The sequence below is a fragment of the Nomia melanderi genome, chromosome 14, assembly GCF_051020985.1.
Source record: "Nomia melanderi isolate GNS246 chromosome 14, iyNomMela1, whole genome shotgun sequence".
Taxonomy (NCBI): Eukaryota; Metazoa; Arthropoda; class Insecta; order Hymenoptera; family Halictidae; genus Nomia; species Nomia melanderi.
In genome coordinates, this window is record NC_135012.1 from 7,671,043 (window position 1) to 7,694,736 (window position 23,694).

Genomic DNA, 23,694 nt, shown 5'->3' on the forward strand with positions numbered 1-23,694 from the left:
TTGAATTCTGTTTTCCTTGAGGAGCTGGATTTTTTCTTATACTCTAAGTGATCACTTACTCATTGTTTATTTAGTCCTACATCTTCATCATACTGTTAAGCTTCAATTAGTGCTTTATAATTTTCAGTATTGAGGTCCCCAGTAGAAAAATGTACGACTATGTTAATTTCATAGGTTCTTTAATGAAATTTTTAAACAATGTAGTTACAGTAGTTTACATAGATTTACATATACAGATAAATAAGTGATGAAATTAAAATAAGTTTGGACGATCAATTTCTAATCCATTCCGATGGGTATAGCTCCTTAAAGCGTTCATATCGTTGTTTAGTCATGACTATTAACACGTTGACTGCCACAAGAATTTCAAACATTTTATATAGTGATACTTCTTCTCCCAAAACAAAGGCAAATGGTATTAGAACTAATTATTAATGATTTGGTATCAGTGTACTCATATTACACTATCATCTAGCTGCTTATGTTACTAAATATTTTTATTCAACATCAATTTCCTTATTATAGTTGCTTTCAAGTAATTTGTAAGCTCGGGTCATCGATGACCACCGTAGCAATCAACGTCTTAATTAGATTAACCCTATAATTATAGGTTTATGGTTTTACGAAATCCTTCAACTTAACGGATATTAAATTTCATAAATATTACTTGATAGAGGTTTATGTTAATTTTGACTGTCGCAATTATAAGAATGCGTTTTGGAAACGCTAATGATCTACATATATGAATGAACCCCTAATGTTCTAAGGGCAATACAATAAAGTGTACAAATGTAGCAGTATAATAAAGTTAACAGTTGTCATACGGTAATATTGTACCATTTGGAGTTGACGAGACTGTGAAAATAATTTTTACTTATATATAGAATAATCATTATTCCCATTTGTCGCTTACGGTTTTTAAACCGTACCTGTTATAGTTTCACGTAGTTCGGTAGCTAACCGTTTAATGTCACTAGGGTGCGCTTGAGTAATAGGTCATTTTCAGCGGTATCGGTAATACAGTCACATAAATAGAATTCCTTCTAGAGCGTATTACAGAAACAGACGATTTACAGGACGTACCGGAAATGCAATCGACAGATTTAAAATACGTTTAAACATCACATTTAATTTACTGACTGAAGATAACAAATATACTCATTATTCATATTCATCTTTATCTTCAGTTGATGTTTAATCTTCTTATTTATTTACCTACAGATTCTTCCATTAAATTGTATTAAAATATTCATATAAACGTAAACTAAATTGTAACTACACCCATTGCGAACTAATTCACTTCAATGCATTACCTATTTCACTTTCCGTTCGTGATTAAGAAATCACTCGATAGATTAATAAGATTTTGTTCAACAGGTGAATGAATTTTTCAAATTTCAATGTCATTTTAGTGTCACATCCGACATTACCGATGACCCATGAATGTTAGTAGGAATAGAGTATCCTCTATACTTTATTTGTACTATAGGCGTTTAATATAACTTATTGTTAGTGGAAACAAGTTCATAAGGCTCATACATTCAATGAAATAGTTTTCATCAATTTACAAGCATAAATATTTTTACTTTAAGAATTACATTCTGAGGTGAAGTTGTTTATATACATTGTACCATAAAACATTATATCTCAATAGCTTTTCATTTTTCTTTCATCACATATTTTGAACGAACGTTTTACGATTTACCTGCTAATATTAACGTGGACATTACATAGTCATTAATCGCGAAATTTTCAATCATTTTTCTCACTGTTATAATATATATTTTTAACCCTTTGCACTCGGACGTTTTTCACTAAAAATATTTTCACATTTTCTGATGAGATAAAGACGACATTTTGTGAAACTAACTCGAAGAGAAATCACACGTACATTAAGCAACGAAGCTATTTTATTTCAGTATTTCTCTAATTAATGCATTATACGAGGTATAATATTAAACATCAAGTTTTACAGTTGTACTGTACGAAATCAAGTGGTGAGTGAGAGTCACCTCTCGAGTGCAAAGGGTTGAATTTATGAAATATATAAATTTTCATTCATTTAGAAGTACAAGTGCTTGCATCCAATTTTAAATACATATAATTTATACTTCACGAGGTCTCAATATACTTCATTTACGAATCCTTCGTTTTCGTGAAATTTATAACATAATAGTTAAATGTGTTTAAGGTCAATACCATAAGAATGGGTAAGAAAGTTTTATTTTATAAAATTAGCTACGGAAATAAGTGATATATCGACTGTGCATGTGTGCAGAAATTGTTTGACGAAGTTGGGAATTGCAGTGTGAAACGCGCATGCGCACGGAAGTTGTGTTCAATGAATATAGCTTCGAAGTTTCACAACACCAAGTACGCATGCGTATAGAAGTTGGAGACCCCTTTCCTAAGATCCTATAGGCAAACTTCTAAGAAGAAATACTTTGGCATAGTGTGCTACTGTGTTGAAGTCAGGATCCAGTGGATCCTTAACTTAAAATAAATAGTTGATAATGATAATGAATAAATAAACGATAATACTGTAATTTTATATTTCGTTACTTATCTTTCCATGAAGATTCACCGTCCTTCCAGTTGGACTATCAATTACAAGTCACTCCGTATATCATAAAAATGTCTCAAACGTAATCAGATCTTATTTTAAGGATCTATTTACCACCACCCTCCTCTAAAATGTTTATGTACTAAAATGACTGAAATTGAACTTATTAAAAATTACACATTATAATTACAAAAGTTATTTATTACATTTCATCAGTTTATATAAAATATTTATATTCTATTATATATCACACCATGGATATTTTTACAATTTGTTGTGAGTTGCAATTATTTTTCTATGTATAAAATAAAGGAATTTGAATGATGCCGATAGAGTTACTTTTGCTAAACCTGTTCATACATACGATTAAAGCGCGATAATATGTCACGACGTAATTATTATCGATTATTCAAATTATTTCTGAGGTGTACAAGGATGCCCCGTTATAAACAGATTTTCAATTACTGTATCGTGCAATTTTGAGTGAGAATTTACATACTTCGAAATATCGATGAAACCATCTGTCTCGACTTGACAGAAACAAAATTTTATGCTGGAAAAAATCTAAACTTTGATTTCCATTTTCAATCAAAGTAGAATCAATATTTTTGTTTTAAAGAATTAACTGTCTTACTTACAAAAACAAAACGTTAACAAAATTGTTTATTTTAATTCGTGTAAAATGCTAACAGAAGTTTCTCATGTATTAAATTAATTTTAATAAGAAAACGGTTGAAAGTTATAAGTCTCTGGTACATGAAATAATGTCATTTGTTTAAAACATCCAGTATTGATCAAGAAAATAGTGTCAAAGTTTCTCATAAGAAGCTCCGAATATGAATATAGATAACAGTTTTCTTTTAATCCTTTGTTTTTCAATTATTGGAAGATGTCAGCACAAATGCTACAATTATCTTTTTTTCCTGAATTAGACGAACGCAGCCTTCTCAATTATGAAAAAAAAAGAATGTTGTTCCAACGAAATCTACTATGCAATTATGTTAAAATAGATAACAATATGTACAACTATCGATGTCGGAGAAAGAAGTAAGCTACTATAATGGCGTATCATGCAAAAAGATAGCATACATGAAAGCCACTATAGTAGTTACCGTCTAGAAAAATATTCCGCGTTAGCCAGTATAGTGGCGTGCCGTAGCCAAGAGATTAATAATGTGTAATAATGAATTATTTTCCACAATATATTGAGATTTTAAGAATAATATTAGCATATAGTGGAATAAACAGGTCTAAATGTACTTCCAAGATCACCGGACTAAGTAGGAAACAAATATGGCATTTAGGTGTTGCACCATGTTGGATTTTTTAGCTTCAGGAAAAGAGATGATGTAATTATAGAAATTTAATGAATGTAATAGATTGATATACTTAAAAAAATTGACTATCATCAATACGATTGCGATGTATGAATTTATACTCGTTTATTTTAATCGTGTGAATAATAAGATATTTTTGAATACATAAAATGAACAAAATTAGAGTAACTTAAATAAAGAAATAATATATTTTCGTAAATTTTTGAACACTATGTTCATGTTTTTACTCTTTCAATTGCTCAATTATAAATATCTAAAAAAATGTTGGATAATCGTAGATACAATTATGAAAAAAGTTATTTCCGTTATATCTATTTTCAGAGTTGTTTATAGCGAACTTTAACAGTATTTTTTGATCGAGATTAGATCTCCCGAATGAATGACACTTATTTCATTACTTAAGAGGTTATAACTTCTAATAGATATTGTATCAAAACTAATTAAAAATCTGGCAAACTTTCTTTGGAAGAACTAATATTAAAAGATTTTATTTGTTTGTAATAAAATGCAATAAAATGATTCACTTGCGATAGATCAATATGAAATAATTATCACGTCACTGATCCAACAGGTGACAATTATTGAAAACTGAAAGTATGTATTACATTATTCCAAGCATTTAATTATGTAGTACGTGTCCTATTAATGTTACAAACAACATCATAATAACCCGTATTTCTGTTAATTGGAGTTCAGCATTCCCGTCAATTGAACGTAAACTGATGTGTTTTTATGAAGTAATCCAATATTAACAAGTGGTTGTTTAATGATATTACAATTTATGAAATGTTGTTACACGTATTATGTACAAATTACTTCTAGATCGTGCAATATTTCAATACGGGAATCTAATCACTCTATATTTACGGATTATTACCGAAAGCTTATTATATGCATAATGTTAAAATAAGGTAAATAAAATGTTCAGGTATAAAAAAAACTCATATACGAAAGATCTCAATACTGATAAAAATGATTGACAAGCAAAATTCTAACGAAGTACTACACTTTTTCGAAAACATTTTTGTCTAAAATACGATATAATGAAATTTTGGCGTTATCTCTATTGCTTAAAACGTAGATGTAATTCATACGATTTTCTATGGATTCAATTATATAAAATCTGTTTATATGTTACAGGGCTAAAAGTATAAGTTTCATATGTATATTATGTAACTTAAAAAAGAAGAAAACATAAGTTTTTTTTTTTCAATAATTATTCGATTCGTTATTTGAAACATATGTGTCATATTATTTTATTTATCTTAATTCTGTAGAAATTTCAACATCAAGTTACAAGCATATCATGAAAAATATATGAAATATTTTTATTCTACGCAATGTAAAATTTCTCGGCACTTCAGATTTATTATGTGTCAAATGGGATACCAGTTTCTGCGAAATAATCAATATACGAAAATTGCGCGGAAAATGACTTTGAAAATGATTTCTTAACTTAATTTTGGATATTACACGGTTCATACTAAAGTTCAGATTCCATAAACACAAAAACATAAATTAAAAAGAAAAAATCGAGAAAATCAATAATTAGCATTTACACCGTTCCTGTATCATGTATAGTATCTGCCATACTTGATTAATAATATAACTAATACAGAACAAGCTAATTATTAGTATTTTCCATCAAGTATTATTATATATAGTATAGCTGTGTATTATATACAATAGTCTACTCTTAAATATTATGAAAACCAATTGGATAGAAAAATTTAAGTACTACATGCCAATCAATGGATTACAAGTAAAAACGTAGTACGTGATATCATTTAATGGTCTCTCAATTCATTAATTTTTAATTTAGTGAAATCTTTGGAATTTTTACTAGAAAAGGAAAAAACTTCTACAGTAACTTAATTAACACTTAACATGACTAATCCTTTTTTCAAAAGAAACAGAAGTAACATGTCTGTAAAATTTATTAATACTTTCAGAATGTTGACCGTTTCGTTACAACTCTGCTGGATCTTTTAAATTCATGTTACACAATATTAATAACAAAGTTACTTTAAACAATATTTCGAGTTTATTTTATATTAAATTTGGAAAAAAAATCTGAAAAAATTAATGGCAAAATGAAGATGCTGATACACTATAGTTTTTTAATGAAACGTGATGCTTCCTTTAGTAATAAACATTTATAAAAAAGTAAATATAACAATTGTTCTGGTTAATATACTCTCATTTCAATTATTCTTGATAATGTTTAATGTACGTTCAACTTGCGCGTGAAAACGTGAAATTATTATAATAAAAAAAGAAAGAACTGTTTCTGTTTCTCTTAAAGCACACAGTATTCTAATTAAATTCTGTAATGAAATTCTAAGCTACGATGCAATACCATTTTTATAAAGAGCTATCCGTGAAATATAGTTCAATAACTGCAAGAATATATAATATATGCCAGTAATGTGGATATTATCGAGAAAAAGAAACTGAACATGTTTATAGTCAATATTGGTAATGAACATCGAAAACACATGTAGACCACAAAGCGATCTGACATAACACATAATCTTTAGTTTCTCTCATCGTTTACAGTTACCTTGTCCTTCATACATTCATAAAATGCTTCCAGCAGATCTTTCTTGCTCAGTTTCGAACAAACGGCTTTGAAAATTTTTAGCAGTCCCTCGTCAGAGCCGTTACTCTCGCCAATGTGCGTCACAGCAAACTGGTCGGACCACAATTTGTCGAAAACATTTTTAATTACGACAGGTGACTGAGATTCCAAAGCTTGCGCTATGTCGCTGGGGCTGTTGTTCTGCAGAGCTATGTCCAACACAAGGCGAGACGGGATCAGCTCATCATTCGCCACTGTGTGGCTAATGATCACGTCCATTGGCAACCGTTTCAACATGGCATCCAAGCTGGACAATTCGGTCATGGGCTTTTTGATTCCTTCTTGTTCCTCTGCTTTCAGCTTTTTCGACAACATATCAGCTAACTCTGAGGACGTACATTTCTCGCAAACGGCGTCCTTGACTTCAGTGAAATCAAGGATGTTCATGCAATCGCTGGTCTTTATCTTTTGCCGATAAGCGTTCAACACTTTAACGAAAAATTGCTTCTCAGCACAAAAAATATCAGGGAGCCGCAACAACACTTTGTTGATTCCACAGGAACGGCAAGCGAATTTTAGTGTTGTCTCATTGCAGTTGGGCCTATTCTCACTGCCAAGCATTCTTATGGTCTCTCTTTCCAGTTCCGATTGTGGCACATGTCTCATTTTGTTCTATAAAAACAGAAAATCGTTTATCAAAGTGGAAGTAATACTAATCTTAAGGTACCTAAACATATGGTTTCGCTACTTTTCTGTGCCTTTTTTTGTACAACTGCATTACGGGTTGTTGCGATCATATCTTAAATTGAATGAAACCCAAGTCCCCAATTTTTGAATGCTTACTCATCATTACATCCTACTGATTACTCCTAAAAATTCCTACAAATTCAAGTATCCCCTTAACCAGTTTATTTATTACTGTGTGGAAAGTGATCTTCCAAACATTTTACTAACTTCACTTTTTTAATTTTTTTAATCAACAAAAATTCATTGAAATCGGATCAGATCGGTCAATATTAATTAACCGACATAAATTTTAGAAAACCTACATATACAAAGGTACATTTGTTTAATAAAAGATTTTGATTAATTAAGTAAAACGAGTATTTTATGTTTATTGACTGATACTGATATTTATATATTAAATTAAAATTAAATATTTATATATTTATATATCAACCCAATGTATACAGAGTGTTTCTGTTAATTGAAGACGGCCAGTTTCCTAAAAAAAGAAAATGAATGATTCGAAGAAATGTTTAAAACCTTTCGTTTACACACCCACATCGCTGAACAGTAACGGAGTTAACAATTCGAACTAATCTAACAACAAACTTTCCCAATGTTTCTTCCTGAATCTTGTTCCAGGCATTTCGTAAACATGTCTACTATCATTTGTTTGATATTGGACACTTCACTTTTACTTTTCAATCTATTTAAATAATTTTCACAAACTTCTGCGGTGTTTAAAATTGTTATCCTGCATAAAGATTAACTTATCATCTACAAATTTCTTTCCTGGCGGAATTCTTTCACTAAACCATCCACTTTGCTCCAAAACATCCCTAAGTAAACACAGAACATTCTTCATATTTCACTGTTAACATAATACACTGAATTAATAATGTTTTTTTTTCAGGAAACTATAAATTTCGATTCGTCAGTTCACAACACTTTTTCAGTCAGATGTCCGATTCTCTCGATATCTTGTTAAATAAAGCCTTCGCTGTGAATGCTAACGAAGTTTCACTTTGTTTTGGAATGGTAATAGAGCTTTTTTAATTGCTACACACTAGCGTAGTCTATCTTCTAATAATTATCTTTTCAATATTGTCACATTGACAAGATCTTTTCTACTGTTGTTTATTTCTAATGCAATTTCTTGAGTTGTCATTTGTCTGTGCCATTTTCTGACAGTTTGAATATATTCATCTTCAACTCCTGTAGATTTTTTGAGTCCATCTAGTCGTTGCTGTAGGTGTCCCTATTGATGAAGTTCGTAATAGTATATTGCACTACAGATTTTTAAATCTTTATCAGGGCTTCAACTACTTTTGTAGCTCTATGATCACTTGTCGACTTGAGTATCCTACTTTCTTTGAAATCAGAATTGAAAAATATTTTTCTATCGTTAAGTCTTCTTCTAAGTTGTCTCACCGCAACAGTTGCCGAATTCACTGCTGTCTTGAAATTGATGCAAAAATTCTTTCGTTTCAGCTCCATATCCTTAACGAATCTCAAACACTTAAAAACACCTTTAAAAAATCTTCAAAACGAAGATGCAAACACTATTCCAATCACTTAAAAACTTTAACAGCAAACAAATGAATGTTCAGAAGCAAATAAAATGAGAAAACATTCAAACTCATTGTGAATTAAGGATAAAGTCAAGTAAGGCATATTATTTAAATATGCTGGAACCATTCTGAAATTTTTTCTCACGTGTTACAAAACATGTAACGCCATAATCTGACATTTTTCATCTGTTTTTATCCCTTACTTAAGTGAAATCCATACATTAAAAAGCAGCTTAAAAAGTAGCACTCTAGAATATTGACATACATGGATCTCATAAAGTTCAATTTTTATTTAAACTAAACAAATTTTCTTCAAAGTGATTAGATTTTATAATTCAGTTAAACATGGACATTAATCTTCGTTTGTGAAATAATATTTTGAGACTGAAATGGTTAAATCTGGGATTCTGTTTTAAATAGACAAATAAATTGGTGTGTGGTGAGCACAGGCTAAGCTAGATATCACAACTACCAGAATGTAATTCTATATCTTCGATCTGATGGGAATGATTTAGACAATTTAGAACTATTCAATTGCAATTAGATAACTGTAAACAAGTATTTATCTGTGTGAATTCATCATATGTTCTGAAAAACGAATTATGGCTTTTGAATAAGACAGTCTACTTTACGTCATATTATTAAGTAAATATAATTACAATTATAAAATTGAATTAGGTGTAACATAGACAACAATAGAGGTAGAAGAAGTAGAGCTTCCATACCGGGATTCAAACTTAAATTTGTTGAATAGCAGACTCAAACGTTTGCCCTAATATTATCGTGACAGCTGCATGCACCTTTTCCCAATTTTAGTTATTGGCATTTTAAGATTTGCTTTGATATATCGTCTTCAACTTCCTATTAAAAATGAAATGAAGTATTTACCTTATATTGCATAAGAATTTTCTCTGGTGTACATCTTCTAACTGCGCTTTCCAATACCAAATTAACATCGATTTCATCCAGAAGATCTTCCAAAGCCGTTTGCACTTCGGTGGATTTGGTAACCTTAGGTGTTACAGATTGCGGTAAATGAATAGAGTCACGGGTAGTGCAAGCATCAATAGTTTTTGACATGTGTGAAGCAGAAATTGCTTCCGAGATGGAAGAGATTCCTCCATCAGCTTGAGATGGAAGTACAATATCTAATATAGATGATACTGGTATGCTCGTCATTTGTCTAAACAAAAGTATAATTTCATTATCTATTAGCTGCCAACCTTTTCCATGAATTTCAAAACAATCCACTATTATGGACTTGAACGATTTACATTAGTGTTAATCATTAGACGATTTATATTAGTGTTAATCACTAAACGGCGGTGCTTGGGTCTACTTTAATTCAAAGGGTATAGCCGAATAAGAGGGCCTCCAAACCAAATTAGAGTACCACTTTTATATTTTCATGGGATTACTATCTTATTACGACTATTAATACTTTATTTTTTCATATTTTTCTAATAATTTACTTTGATAATTTATTCTCTGATAATTTAAATAAAGAATCAGCATTTATAATGTTCGTAAATTTTTTACAAATCAATTTTGCAGTCCAAAGTTCTGAAAAAATTTCCAGAAATGCACATTCACACCTAGAATAATTATGATTTTTTCCATAACTTTTTATCATACACAACATAAAATATCAAACGTAAAGGTATGTAAGAAAGTCGATTTGGTTTGAAGATACTTTACCATCCCCTTATTAAGCTACACCATTTTCAAAAATTACATTTAACTTTCCACCTTCTTATAATTAACTTAAATTACCGGTTAACTATATTACATATAATAGGAATATCTACTCATTTATCTAGAAGTTGTTCTGAAAATACATATAAAAAGAAATTAGTAAATAAATATTTGAATAGTCCCAAGCATCACCACCCATAAAATCGCCAAAAACGTCCGTACTACAAGGGTTAAAATAATCTTGCAACTAGAACAATCGTATCAAACCGGGATTCCCTGAACCGTATTACAATAAATAAACAATGTTAAGTAAATCAACCTCAACTACAGAATGCACAGAGTAAAGGGTAAGATAACATTTCTAACGTACGTAACGGTTGATGATTTGGTTTTAGCTCCCAGTTGTGGGGTCAACGATGAAACCTTCAATGCATGTTGGTTCGAAGTTTTATGTAAACCAATCTCCGTCGCAATTTTGGACAATTCCGACATTTTGTCAACGTTCATATTCGAATCGTCAGTTCCATACCTAATTTCATTCGGAGTCACTTCAGAAGCTCTCAACGCTTGGCCTTCAGTCATTACTTCCTTTTCGGATACAGGTACATTCGTATTTACATTAAGACGTGGTTCGCTGGTCGAAGGATCGTTCAAGCGTTCCGTTGCATTGCCCGCTTGCTTCATGTTATACGTTTTCTCAAAGGATTTTAGGACACTCTTCACAAAATCAACTTTCGAGTTACCTTTCACGGGAATTCTGTTCACTTCGCGCTCGGATAGCCGCGCTAGGTTACCGACAGTTTCGATGTTGATACTCGAGAGGTACGTGGACAAATGCGATACCCATAGAGGGTTCGTTAATTTCTCGATAACAGACTGGATAGGTTCTGAACAGGAGATCAACGTCGGGTGTATGGGATGCGTAGAATCTAAGAGCTCCGGATGAGGGATTTCTGCGTCGAATTCGCTTGTGTTCTGACTGTCATGACTCAACGGTAAAGTTCCAAGTACCGAGTCCGTGACAGGCAAAGTATCTTGCTCCCCTGTTGTGTCCACTGCTTGTGTACTAGTTCGTATCAACCTTCCACAGAAAATTTCCTCCGAGCTCGCCGTGGAATTCAAGCTAGAGAGATTCGCTACGTCCATCGTGTCCTCCAAATTTTCAGAATTCGAATGGTCTTTAAATATATTCGGTATGACCGAATCATTCGCAATATTATATTTCAGAGAATTCTCTGCGTTGTTTTGAACGGAAGGAACATTGTGTCCGTCGTCTATCTCGGCACTGACATTATTTATTGCGTTCGCATTGTCACGCTTTGCATCCATCTCATTGAATATGTCATCGTTGGTATCACTTACGTTGCATTTATCATTTTCCGTGTTAACAGCAGGTTCCTTAACAGCGTCCGTCATACTGTCCTTATTTTCTGTGTGTCTAGAGAAAGTAGTATTTTGCGTGATTTCAAGCTCAGTGCTTAAATTATCGATATTAATTTTGTTACGAGCGTTATCTTCCACAGGACTTGCGTCCGGTGAGTCATTCTTCTCACTATCAGGCGAAATTTGTGAGCTATCGGTGTCCATTGCGAAGTTCCCTGAATACTCTAGTTCTTCAGCTATTTTCGTTAACAATTCGTTTTCTCTTTCGCATTGTTGATCTACTTCTGATGTACTCGCTGCGTCTGTTTCTTCCTCACAGTCCATCTTCTCGGAATCAATGTGTATCAATCTCGGCTTGATCTGCTTCATCCTGAATGGTGAGTCCTTACGACCCAACAAGCCACGTGAAACGAATTTATTAAGTTTGTGCGGAGAATCGGAAGTCGCAATTTCGTATCCCATTTCTTTTGAAACTGGAGGATCCGCAAAACTTACTCGTTTTCTCTATAATAAAATGCAATGTATTACAATTAACATTCTTTTGTTGACAGCTCAAAATATAGATGCTTATAAATTATACGCGAACATGATCCAACGAAAGAAATCTGGTCTCTTGTATTTTCAGTCTTTCGCGCGAGTAAATAATAATACTTGTGTTTCAAATGCATTGGACACGCTTTTTCCGTTATTATCATTTTTGTAATCGACACCATAAAAGAAAAATATACCATAATAATATGTAACATCAACAACTCGTGTTTTCTGATAGAGAAATAATGCTACTCTAAGAAAAAAATTAATTTGCAGTAAATTTCTTTTGAATAGTGAAAAACAAACATGTTCAATGATAAATTATGAAAAAATAACATTTTATAGCTTATCTACATTAAAAAATTTAACTATTTAACTCGTCTTTTAGAAAATTTATTTAATGTACTACCAAACATGATAATGCTTCGCATTCAATGACAAATTTTTAATTGATGTTCAAATATTAATATGATTGCTTTCTATTACTAATGAAGTGTTCCCATGATAACTGACACATCGAACTACTTATTTTCTGAAATATTGTAGTGTTCTATATTAGGAGCTGCTCCAACTACATTTTTCATGACTTTCCCGATGTTTCCCGGAATAATGGAATTTACATTTTTTGTTCCAGAGGTCGGTCAAAAATCGCCTAGTTTTAATATCCTCCTTTTAATAACTAACAATCGCCAATTTTATTTTCTGTGTGCGACAGGGCGGAGATTGGAAATAAGCCGCAAGCAAATGAAAACATACAGTATCATATTTCTAGCTTACTTCTGTTAAAAAATATAAAATGGCATCAACGAGACTGAATAAATTACAATATTTATAAATTCTTACAACTGTATTAACGAATATATTAATACAACTGTGTTCATGAATACAATTGTATTAATGAATATTTTAATACAGTTATAATTACACTATTTATTTAGGTGCACAGTTGTATTTATAGAAACTGCATAAGCTTTATACAAATTTCATTACAAAAATTTTATATATATTATATATTTTTGGAGTTAATCTGGTCGTTCGAGGTCACTTAATTTGGAGTCTCAGATATGTGAAAAATGTCATTCAACTTAAATGTATAAGAAATATTGATAAATACTTGCTGCTGCGACCATTAAAGTTATCAAAATACATAGTATTTACAATTTAATGAACTTGTGAATATTTTATTATCTCGCAAGAAAATATAATTTACTGAAAATAAAGATATTAATAGAAATTTATTTATTTAAAAAACAATTTTCTAGCAGTTTAATTAGATAATGTCATAAAACTTAAAGACCCATTAAATTTTCATTCTACTCTTACCTTATACCTAAATACGATTGTTCACTAAATATATTAAATATATATATTTAGATTTTATTATATATATTTGATATAATTCACTAAATATATCAAAATGGAAAAGTACATACAAATATGTTAACACACCCGCCCTCATGCTGCTCGTACACATGCTACTTGGCAGTACTATATAAATTAGTATAATTTAATAATAATAAAATGCTTTAATATTGCTAATATCTCACGTTAATAGTTCGTTCGATATTATCTCTTTCAAAGTTAAAAAGTTTACCGTCTATGGTGTATTAGAGCACGATAAAATTTTAGAAAAACAATTTCACTGATTTTTTTAGGTAATTACGATCATGGTGTTCCAGTGCAAAGAAATATTGGGAAAACAACTATCACTGATTTTTCTAGATAATCACAAGTATATAATAAGTATAATACTCTTTACCCCATCAGTTGAATTAATTAATAATCAATTGAATTGAATTGTTGAATTAATCTGTAATAATTAATTAATCGTAAATATTAACTAGAGAAAAACTCTTTCATTAAAGATGACACCTCAATATGTTTAGATATTAATAGAAATTTACACGCGTCCATAGCACAGAAAGGATTAAACAATGGAACTTAAAAGAAACATAATTCTAATGAAAACTCCAGTTGAAAGGTTTTCAACATTTGAATCAATTTTACCCCATTTATATAAACTTTAACCTAACGAAAAATTGATTTCAAAATGAAAACGAATCTTAATTATACAATCAATTTTTATATTACTCATTTCAACGTAAAAAACTAATTTAGAAATACATACTTTCAAAAGTTTATCTGGAAAGCAATACTACAATCCCCACAATTTAAGTGTACATTTAAAATAATAATAACAAAAGAAAAATCTGTACACCAATAATATTCCTTGCATTTTTCTAAAATAGAATACTTAAAAATCCTTAAAAATTGTTTAAGATATCCTTAAAAAATGAAAAATGGTTATACAAAAAGATAAACAAATATTGTAGTGTTAAAAACATGAAAAGGTGTTTGAGTTGAAAAGGACTCAAAGTATCTAATAGGATTAACACATGTTTTTGCATTTTTAATCATAGATTACATAGGGTAGACAGAAGCGAATCGAATCACAAGCTAAATGAGATCGACAATTAATCTGTATTTCATATAAAAATACGTAGTCTTGTTTAATTGAATCAACTATTTACGCCAATTTGCAAATCAGAACAAATAATGCAAGCTCCCTTTAAAGTCACTTCTCTCAGCAAATTCTATTAAATTCTATTAAATTTTGTAGTTTATTATTTTCACAGAGATTCTATGATTTAAAATAAAATATCATTTTAAACAGCAACAAATACGTTTAATTAGACCCGGTTCCTGATTTTTAAATATTTGTCATCATTAGGATATAATTTTTGTAGATATTCAAGGCCCTATTGAAATGGCATTATTCAACTTTCGCATATTCAATTTTTACTTTAAGTACAAAAAATATACAATTAATATATAAATATATACAATTTAATTATAAAAATTACTCATTTGCAAAACACGAAATTCATAACGTACAGCAAAAGAAAAATTTATATGTATTTGTACCAGTCAGAATTCTAGTTTATTATATCACTTTACTATTTATACTATTTGCCATATCATACAAAGGCATATTAATGAAATATTTAAAAAGAAGTACCTTGTTAGGAGTTGTACATTCTGGATCTGGCTCTGGTAGAGACTGCCGTTGTCGTTTAAGAATACTAACACTGGGAGATGCAGTTAAGGAAGGTGGATTTGCACTTGACCATTCTAAAATTGGCAATTCCTCTGTTTCATTTACAGATTCTTCATTTACTTTTTCAACTTGAACATCAGCTTGAACAGGTGCAAGATCCATTTTGTCCGTCTTCAGGAAAACTTTTTCACCGTCATTCTTCAAATTGGAGAATGATTTGATCGAAGGTAATGGACCATAGTCAGATGTCCTCATATTATTAAAGATTTTCTCTTGTCGACTACTACACGTTGCTGTTACTTTTTCAACATCTTTAAACGCAGAACCTTTCTCCTTTTTTCCAAGACCTGTCTCGCTCTCTATATCTTTAGGCTTTCCTTTTTTTATTGCAGCTTCGTCATCTACAGTTACAGGATTACATTCAGATTCTAATTTTGCTTGTTTCGTTACTAATCCTAACATATGTGCCGCACGACCTAGTGCTGAATAAGTTTTAAATTTTAATTGCCGCTTTGTATTACTTTTTGGAGAGGAAAAACCAAGGACATATTTAGATGACGATCCCTCGTTCATTTTTTGAACTTCAACTACAGCATATTTTTCATTATCATACAGATTACCATCAGCAACCGAAATCGATGTCTTTGGTTTATTGGAATCAACTTCCATGTTTTCCTCAGATTCCTTAACATTAACCTTAGGAACTTCGTTATTGTCATTATCACAATTATTCGAAACAATATCTGTCGCTATTTCATTATCGCTTGTACTGCTAGGAAGTTTCACTGCGTTACATGGGTCACCTATTTTATTAATTTTAATAAAACATTGCTTTTCATTACATTTCCTTTGTATTTCAGATAATTCCTGTGAATTTTCTATTATGTCAACATTTTCATAGTAATCAACATCTTTATTTTCTACTTCAGTATTAGATTCATCATCCTTAGATTCTACAACTTTAGCCTTATTGACTTGATTAACATCACACAAATTTCCATTATCACCCCCATTACCATTAATACCGTCTACTGTAATCCTTGAAACATCTATCTGTACACTACGATCCTCTTTGCTTTCCTCTCCCAGTTTCTTCTCTTCTCCTAACTCTTTCGTTTTGTTTTGTGAAGATTTTTTTGTATCTTCAACTTTAATAAGTTCACCGTTTTTTTCCACTTTAAACTTCGCTTTAATCAATCTACCTCTTTTACTTACATACTGAGTTTTATTCAGTTCTTTGTCATTACTTTTTTGATTTTTCTTTAGAGAATCACCAGGTTTTAAATCTGCAACTTTCAACTTGGGTACTTTACATTCAGGTGACTGTTTCCTAGCAACACCATCTTTAATACTATCTTCGTGACCCTTGGATCGACGACTGTTTGATAAAGGACTATCAAATACCATGTTTATACGTAATCGAGATATTTCATTCCTAGTTCGTTGACTGAGATTCCCATCCTCGATTATTCCTTCCAAATTCATTGTCGGGTTTTCACTTTCTGTAGATTTCGAGCTATCACTGTCAGTAGGAGTGTCATAGTTTATTATCATTGCTTTAGTTTTACTGCGTCTACGTGAATGAGAACTTTCATTTTCACTATCCGAATTTGATTTTCGTTTAATACCTCTTTTCTCTATGTCAGGAGACTTACTCTTCATACCAATCGAAAGTCTTTGTTTATTAACTAATATTGGCTTTGGACTAATTTTTTTCCTTAATTTCCTTTCTCCAACTGTAACCATGTTAGATTGTCCCGGTTGACTATTAGTTTCTTCTAAATTCGTAGAAGTACTAGTTACAATCGTACCCTGACGACTGCGTCGTTTGCTATTATCTAATACGGATGGGGATAGTCTTTGGTCGTTGTCCTTATTTATCAAACGCTCTTCTTGTGAAGCAAGATTTGCGTCACCTGTTACAGAATTTGATGACATTTTTACTTCTAGATTGTCACAAGTCTCTATTGCAACAGCTTTTGCATCCGTTATAGGGATATTTTCATCATTTTCCACATTATCCTTCGAATTTTGTACAAATTCTACCGTTGTATTTTGTCCGTGTTCTACTGACTTCACATCATTTTGAATAGCTGCTTTATCTATCATTTCTGATTCTTCCATATCGATTTTGTTCTCTTTATTCGCCTCATCGTTTATAATATTTTTTATTGTAATATTATCTCTTTTCATAAATACTTTTTCCGTTGTTGCTAAAGCATCGTTTCTCTTGTCGAACCACTCTTGCAAATTTTGAGTGTCTTGCGAAGAAGATTGCGACAAATCGTTATAGAGCGCTGGAATATCTTCCCTCCTTCGCTTTAACGATTCTTTTTGATGTTCAGTCAAACGACTAACGTCAAATTTATAATCACTCTTGATGAAAACGTAATCCTAAAATGAATCGTTAAAAATAAAAAAATGTTAAATATTAAATTATGTCTCTCAAATGTTGGACACGTATATTAAAATTAAATACATATTTACCTCAGAATTAGAGTCAGGTAATACTCTCTTATCATTTTTGCCACTCTCTTTAACTGTAGATTTTGGACTACAAGAACGTCTATTCAAAAAGCTACCAACCATTTTAATTTGGTTCGATGATTTGATAAGATCACTCTTCTTTGTACCATCCGATTTACGTGATATTTTATCTTTGCCCGCTTCCATTTCTATCTCTTGTAATATCGATTTAGCATTTCCACTTAACACATTCATAATATCAAACAATGATACTGTTTGATTTTGTATGGCAAGGTTTTTATGATTCAGAGCGAAAATAATGGCTTTTTTATATGATAAAATAAGATCATAATCAACCAGTTTATTAAGACCTTTTAAAATACTAACAATAATCTCCCATGTATTCAATACCTAGAAATCGAAAATAGCATATTATAGTATTTCAGAGTAATATATTTTATAAATCAACTATTCAATATTAAGTACTAAATATTTAAGTTTACTAAAATTCCATATTAAGTACATACTTCTTTACTTATTTCCTCCAGTTTAGATGAAAGAATTTGTTCGACCGTTGGTTTACAAACTTGCAAGTATGATATTACTTTTTGAGGGGTATGTCCATAAATTGTAATTAACACTGCAGAGAGTGCTTTGAGAGCAGATTCACAAGCTGTAGCATTTTTATGAGATAAACTACAAGCTATAAGATCTACAATAAGATGTATAACAGATGGAACTTCTACATTTGCTGAAAATGATACAAAATTATACTGTAACATATTTGTTTATTGCTACTGATCTTGTTCATTAACACAATTGTCTACATACCTAGTAAAAATTTGAAGTTGACAGTACTTAACAAAATATCTAAACATTTTGTAATAAGACAACAAGACTTCTCATTTTTCACTATGCAACCCTGCATAACGTTTGAAATATTTAATAAAATTTCATTAGATTTGACAGTTTCAACGAGATCTGCTCGCATTTCAAATTGTTTAAATAAAGATTTCCAAACTTTTACTAACTCTTGCGCCTATTACAAAGATCATGAATATTATAATAAACGAATATTCTTTCTACATATATTAAAATGGAGAACGTAAGAAACTAACTTGTTTGTTGTCTTCTGAACACAAATACATAAATGGAAATATTACTATTGATTCAACAGTCTTGAAATTATGTTCTAGAGCATTTCCTTCATTAATTTCCTGAAAATCATCCATGTACTTTGTTGTTACTTCTGCTAAAATTTGCCACAATTCAGAAATGACAGTCCTAAAAAGAAATAATAAAATTGTAATTATAGTAAAATTAGAATTGTAAAATTAACAGTAAAATTCAAAATTATTATTTTGTACTTTTGATAACTCACTCATTTTTCTCTTCAACACTTATCAATGTGGATAATTTTTCATATATTTCTTTCAAGCATTTGAATGCGTGGGAATAATATTCATTCCTTGTTTCAGATTTAATGCATTGCCAGAACAAACATTTCAGTATGTCATAGTGACTCCTTAAAAGAATAATTTTATGTTATTATAGTTTTTATTATAGTAGTTTCTTTCTTTATTTAATATTTACGATACACATTGCAATTTTTAACATCTACTAGAGTTTATAATATTTGCTAAGTCGATCAAACAATGCTTGGTAAACATAATAGAAAAACGAAGGTGGTATTCTGTTAATTTGATACAGTATAAATTGAGTATATTATCACTGTAACTACAAATGTTTTTAATGTAGATTACGTTTATAGTTAACATACTTACTTCTTAGCATCATTCAATAGTGGAATTTGTATAAGCTTTAATATCAATCCTAATAATACATCATCTTCAAAAATGAAATTCTTATTAAGGTCAGCAACATTGAATAGAATTGTATCAAGAATTAAATTTTTTATCATTGGCTTATCTGTAGCACAATTCGTTAATTCTGTGATAACTAGGATCAAATCTCTATATATTAAATCCTGCAAGATAACATAACTAAATAAGAATTTAAAAAAATTAATTTAATTAAATTTCTTTATCGGACGATACAATATTAAATACTAATATCGATGAACATCAACAAACCTTCATTTCCGTTTTTGATTCCTGTATATAATTAACTAAACTTGCCCACAATATTTTACTAAGTTGGTATCTATTTTTCATTTCTGAATCTGTAAGTTGACTAAGAACAAGCCAAGCTTCTCCTACGCTATGAATAACACTCTTATAACTATCTTGAAAAATAGAACTCGTTATAGAGTGCGGAAGTCTTTCTTCCAAAATGGGTGAAAAAACTGGAGTATTTTCTTGGTTGTTGACAAGAAGTTGACATAGAGCATCTACAGCAATAATTTTCGTCTTATAAAATCTTTTTCCTGGTGAAGCTACTATTTCAAATTTCGATGACAATAACGGTGTATCTCCGAGAGGTCCAAAACAGAAATTTAAGAATTGTGTAACCACTGGGTTAACAAACTTGTGAATGTCCTTGTAAAGTTTGATAATTACATGCCACCAGACTTCTAATTTCGTCAATGCTATTAATTCACTTTTACTATTTTTAGCATTTAATGGAATACACAACAACTTTATTCGTCTGGCAGTAGCAAGTTCTTGTGGATCTAAAGCAAAGTTATCCACCAGTAACTTCCATGAGAGAAATGCTTGTCTAAAATAAACAGTACCACACTATATAGATTTCTATCAATAAATACTTCCTTCCTAGCACAATTATTATATATACCTGCGTATAACTGTGTCTGTAGATTTAAATGCCTTCTCTTCTACACTTAGTAAATTATTTATTAAACCAGCACCACGATGAAGATCCATTCCAAGAAATTGAATACTTATATTCCATTGCGTTGCCCAATCTAATTCACATGCGGATACCAAAAGTAACATACGTTTGCAGTATGTAGATTGCAATGCCAATTTATATTGAGACCATGCTTCTGATAATTTAGAACGAACGTGTGATGTTATATCTGTAGTAAGAGCTTGTTCTAAAAGTTTTAAAGCAGGGCCTCGTTGTCGCTTATGACCCATATAAGCTAATAACATTATTTTGTCTAATAATAATGCATTGAACTGAAAAAGTAAAAAATATTTTTATATTTTTTGGTTTCCAGTTTCTAAAGTAAATTGATTATATTTAGTGTTTGTTATTTTAATTTAAACTATTAATTGTATACCCTCTGAACTTGTGTATCTGATGTTATCGCAGCCACTTTGTATAACCTTCGTAACAAAATCATACAATAATTAATTGTTTCTTCTTCTAATCTTTGGTCATCCGATAATGGTTTGCTTTCTGCTTCTGTCAATGCTTGAATATTATCTATACATGCGTTTGGTGCTATCCATGGCATTGTACTTGTTTGTACCATACACATACAATTGTTAAGAAAATTCACAATATGCGTATCATAAATAACCATCGATATAGCATTGTCCTCGACTATTTCTAATAACTTAAGAATTTTTAATCTGAAATTGTATTAATATTACAAATATAAATATGGCAATATCCTGATATAATACAATGATACCTTAACTTATGAACTTAATTCAATCTAATCTGAAATTCGTATCTCAAAACCCAGTTTTCTATTTAAAAATAATTTCTTATAGCAATTACGATTGAATAGCTAAATCAATTTAACATAAATACTTTATTTTATTTTACAAACCTATTTTTTTGACTTATTTGTGACATAGTTTCAAACAAATTCAAAGAATGATCTTTAAAGTCTTGAATGATAACGTTTAATGTTTCATATGCTTCATTTTGTATGTCACTGTTTCCATTAGTAAATACATCAATGACTAATTTATACAGTTCTTTGTATTGTTCTTCTTTAATGGCTTTTATCTGTTCCAACTTCTTGCTGCTGCTAAAATGGAATATCATTGGAAAATATTAAATATATATATCAGTAAAAAAGAATAATTTAGAACAATGTTTGGACAGAGATTTACTCATGATTATTATAATTATAATCAAAATATCAGTTATGTAAAAATTTAATGTAAAATACTTTTATCGTAATGAAAATACAAACAGTTAATCTGCAACTGAAGTATATGTCAGATTCTCGTGTACAAAACTACTTTCTAAATTAATTTTAAACATAAAAAGATTAATATTTCAGTTACTTTCAATCTCCAGTGCATTGACTACTCTCTTTAATGATCACTGACCTTATTTTTATAAAAAAAAGTATTGTCCTTTTGAAATAAAGAATTTATTTCAAGAAACATTATTTACATCATAAAGGCAAATCAACATTGTTATATGTAATAAGATGTATTATTTAAAATAAGAAATTTTGTGTTCTTTATAAATACACACTATCTATACTAACCCTTAAAATTTGAAGTTTTTAAACTTACCTACGAATATAGGTTAAAGCTTCGCGTTTATCCTTAATACTACTATTTTCCCGCAGCATTTTTAGCATACGCGGGAAAGATGGAATATTAGAAGCCATTGTAAAATATCAAATTTCACGAAACATTAAAATAACGAAATTTCACTCATCGCTTCACAGATCTTCCAATAAGGACTTTTTGGAAGAATCACAAAATTCTTGCAATGTTCGCTATACTTTTGCTGATAGTTTATATACACGGATGAAATCGTTCACTAAGTCCTTTCAAGTCGAATTTGTAAACATGCAACGTCTCGGAATATTATCTCTTATAAACTGCTGATGAAAATAAACTGTAATCACTTTAGGATGCATTTATCCACAACACATATTAACACGCAGCACCACTAACTCTTTCTTCATTTTTTAACTTTTCCTTCTTTCGCTCTCTCTCTTCTTCCCGCCTTTCTTTCCGTTATTATCTTGAAGATCCAGAATGTAACGAACAAAACGTCGTTTGTTTTTGAAAATTGATACAAGTAGAAATATGTAAGGTACTACACCACACACAACCGCTAACGCTTCACACTCGCGGCGAGTTTGCAAAGTATGCATACAACTTCAGATACCGTTTTCAATAAGTTTGTATTGTTATTGATACAATAATAAAATAATTTCACAAAACATAATTATTTAATAACTATTTACATTCATTAAATATAGAAAATTCCCTTTAATTTTACATGAATCGAAAAATACGAGTATGCGAAGCTATAAAATTATTTGTGCGCCAAAATATCTACTACATACATGTTCTTACTATGTAGAGTCTAGCACATTGTAGAAGATATTTGAAGATGCTTAAAATGCTAAGCTAAGTTCAATTTTTCGTGGAACAGTAACGTAGTAACTATAAAAACAAAGTTGCGACACTGAAAGAATACAATTTTTAATAGTAGTATTGAATTCATGTAGAAATTGAAATGTATTACCAATAATTACCAACAATAAAAACTCATTATTTTACGATATTTATTTATATAAATTCACAAATTTAAATTGTATTTTATAATTATATTGTATTGTGCAAAAAATCCTAAATACAATATAGTCACAATAACAGTCTTAAAACCATTTGAGTACTATTAATTAATTGTTTATAAAAAATTTATTGCAAACTAATGTTATTAATTAGAAAAAACTAATTGAACTAATACTTTTTTTCTATATTTTTGTTTCTCTGCATTTTTCATATTTAAAATGAATTACAAAAGGATATAAATATGTAATAAAAAAAATAAAATATTTTATATATAAAGTCAATGGAATATTATAAAATCGATACATTAAATAATACTTACTAAATGATAAAATAGTGAAGAATAAGTTTTAATTTGAT

The 23,694-nt window shown here is 30.1% G+C and overlaps 1 protein-coding gene across 2 annotated transcripts; it reads right to left on the reverse strand.

Moving 5' to 3' along the window:
• Positions 1-180: 180 nt before the first annotated feature.
• Positions 181-23,093, reverse strand: LOC116433809 (Rap1 interacting factor 1). 2 transcript variants are annotated; one of them, XM_076373610.1, is made up of 15 exons: positions 22,318-23,093; positions 21,615-21,818; positions 21,117-21,411; positions 20,666-21,012; positions 20,005-20,590; positions 19,696-19,898; positions 19,293-19,436; positions 19,030-19,195; positions 18,743-18,950; positions 18,439-18,662; positions 17,933-18,322; positions 15,407-17,839; positions 11,003-12,360; positions 9,667-9,961; positions 181-7,153 (listed from the first exon to the last, which is right to left on the reverse strand). In XM_076373610.1, exons 1-15 carry the CDS (start codon positions 22,413-22,415, stop codon positions 6,437-6,439), a joined length of 7,668 nt encoding a protein of 2,555 aa, XP_076229725.1. In that variant the 5' UTR covers positions 22,416-23,093; the 3' UTR covers positions 181-6,436. The 2 variants fall into 2 exon arrangements, with proteins under 2 accessions (XP_076229725.1, XP_031848183.2); XM_031992323.2 differs by having other exon boundaries at positions 10,844-12,360.
• Between the last annotated feature and the right edge of the window lie 601 nt (positions 23,094-23,694).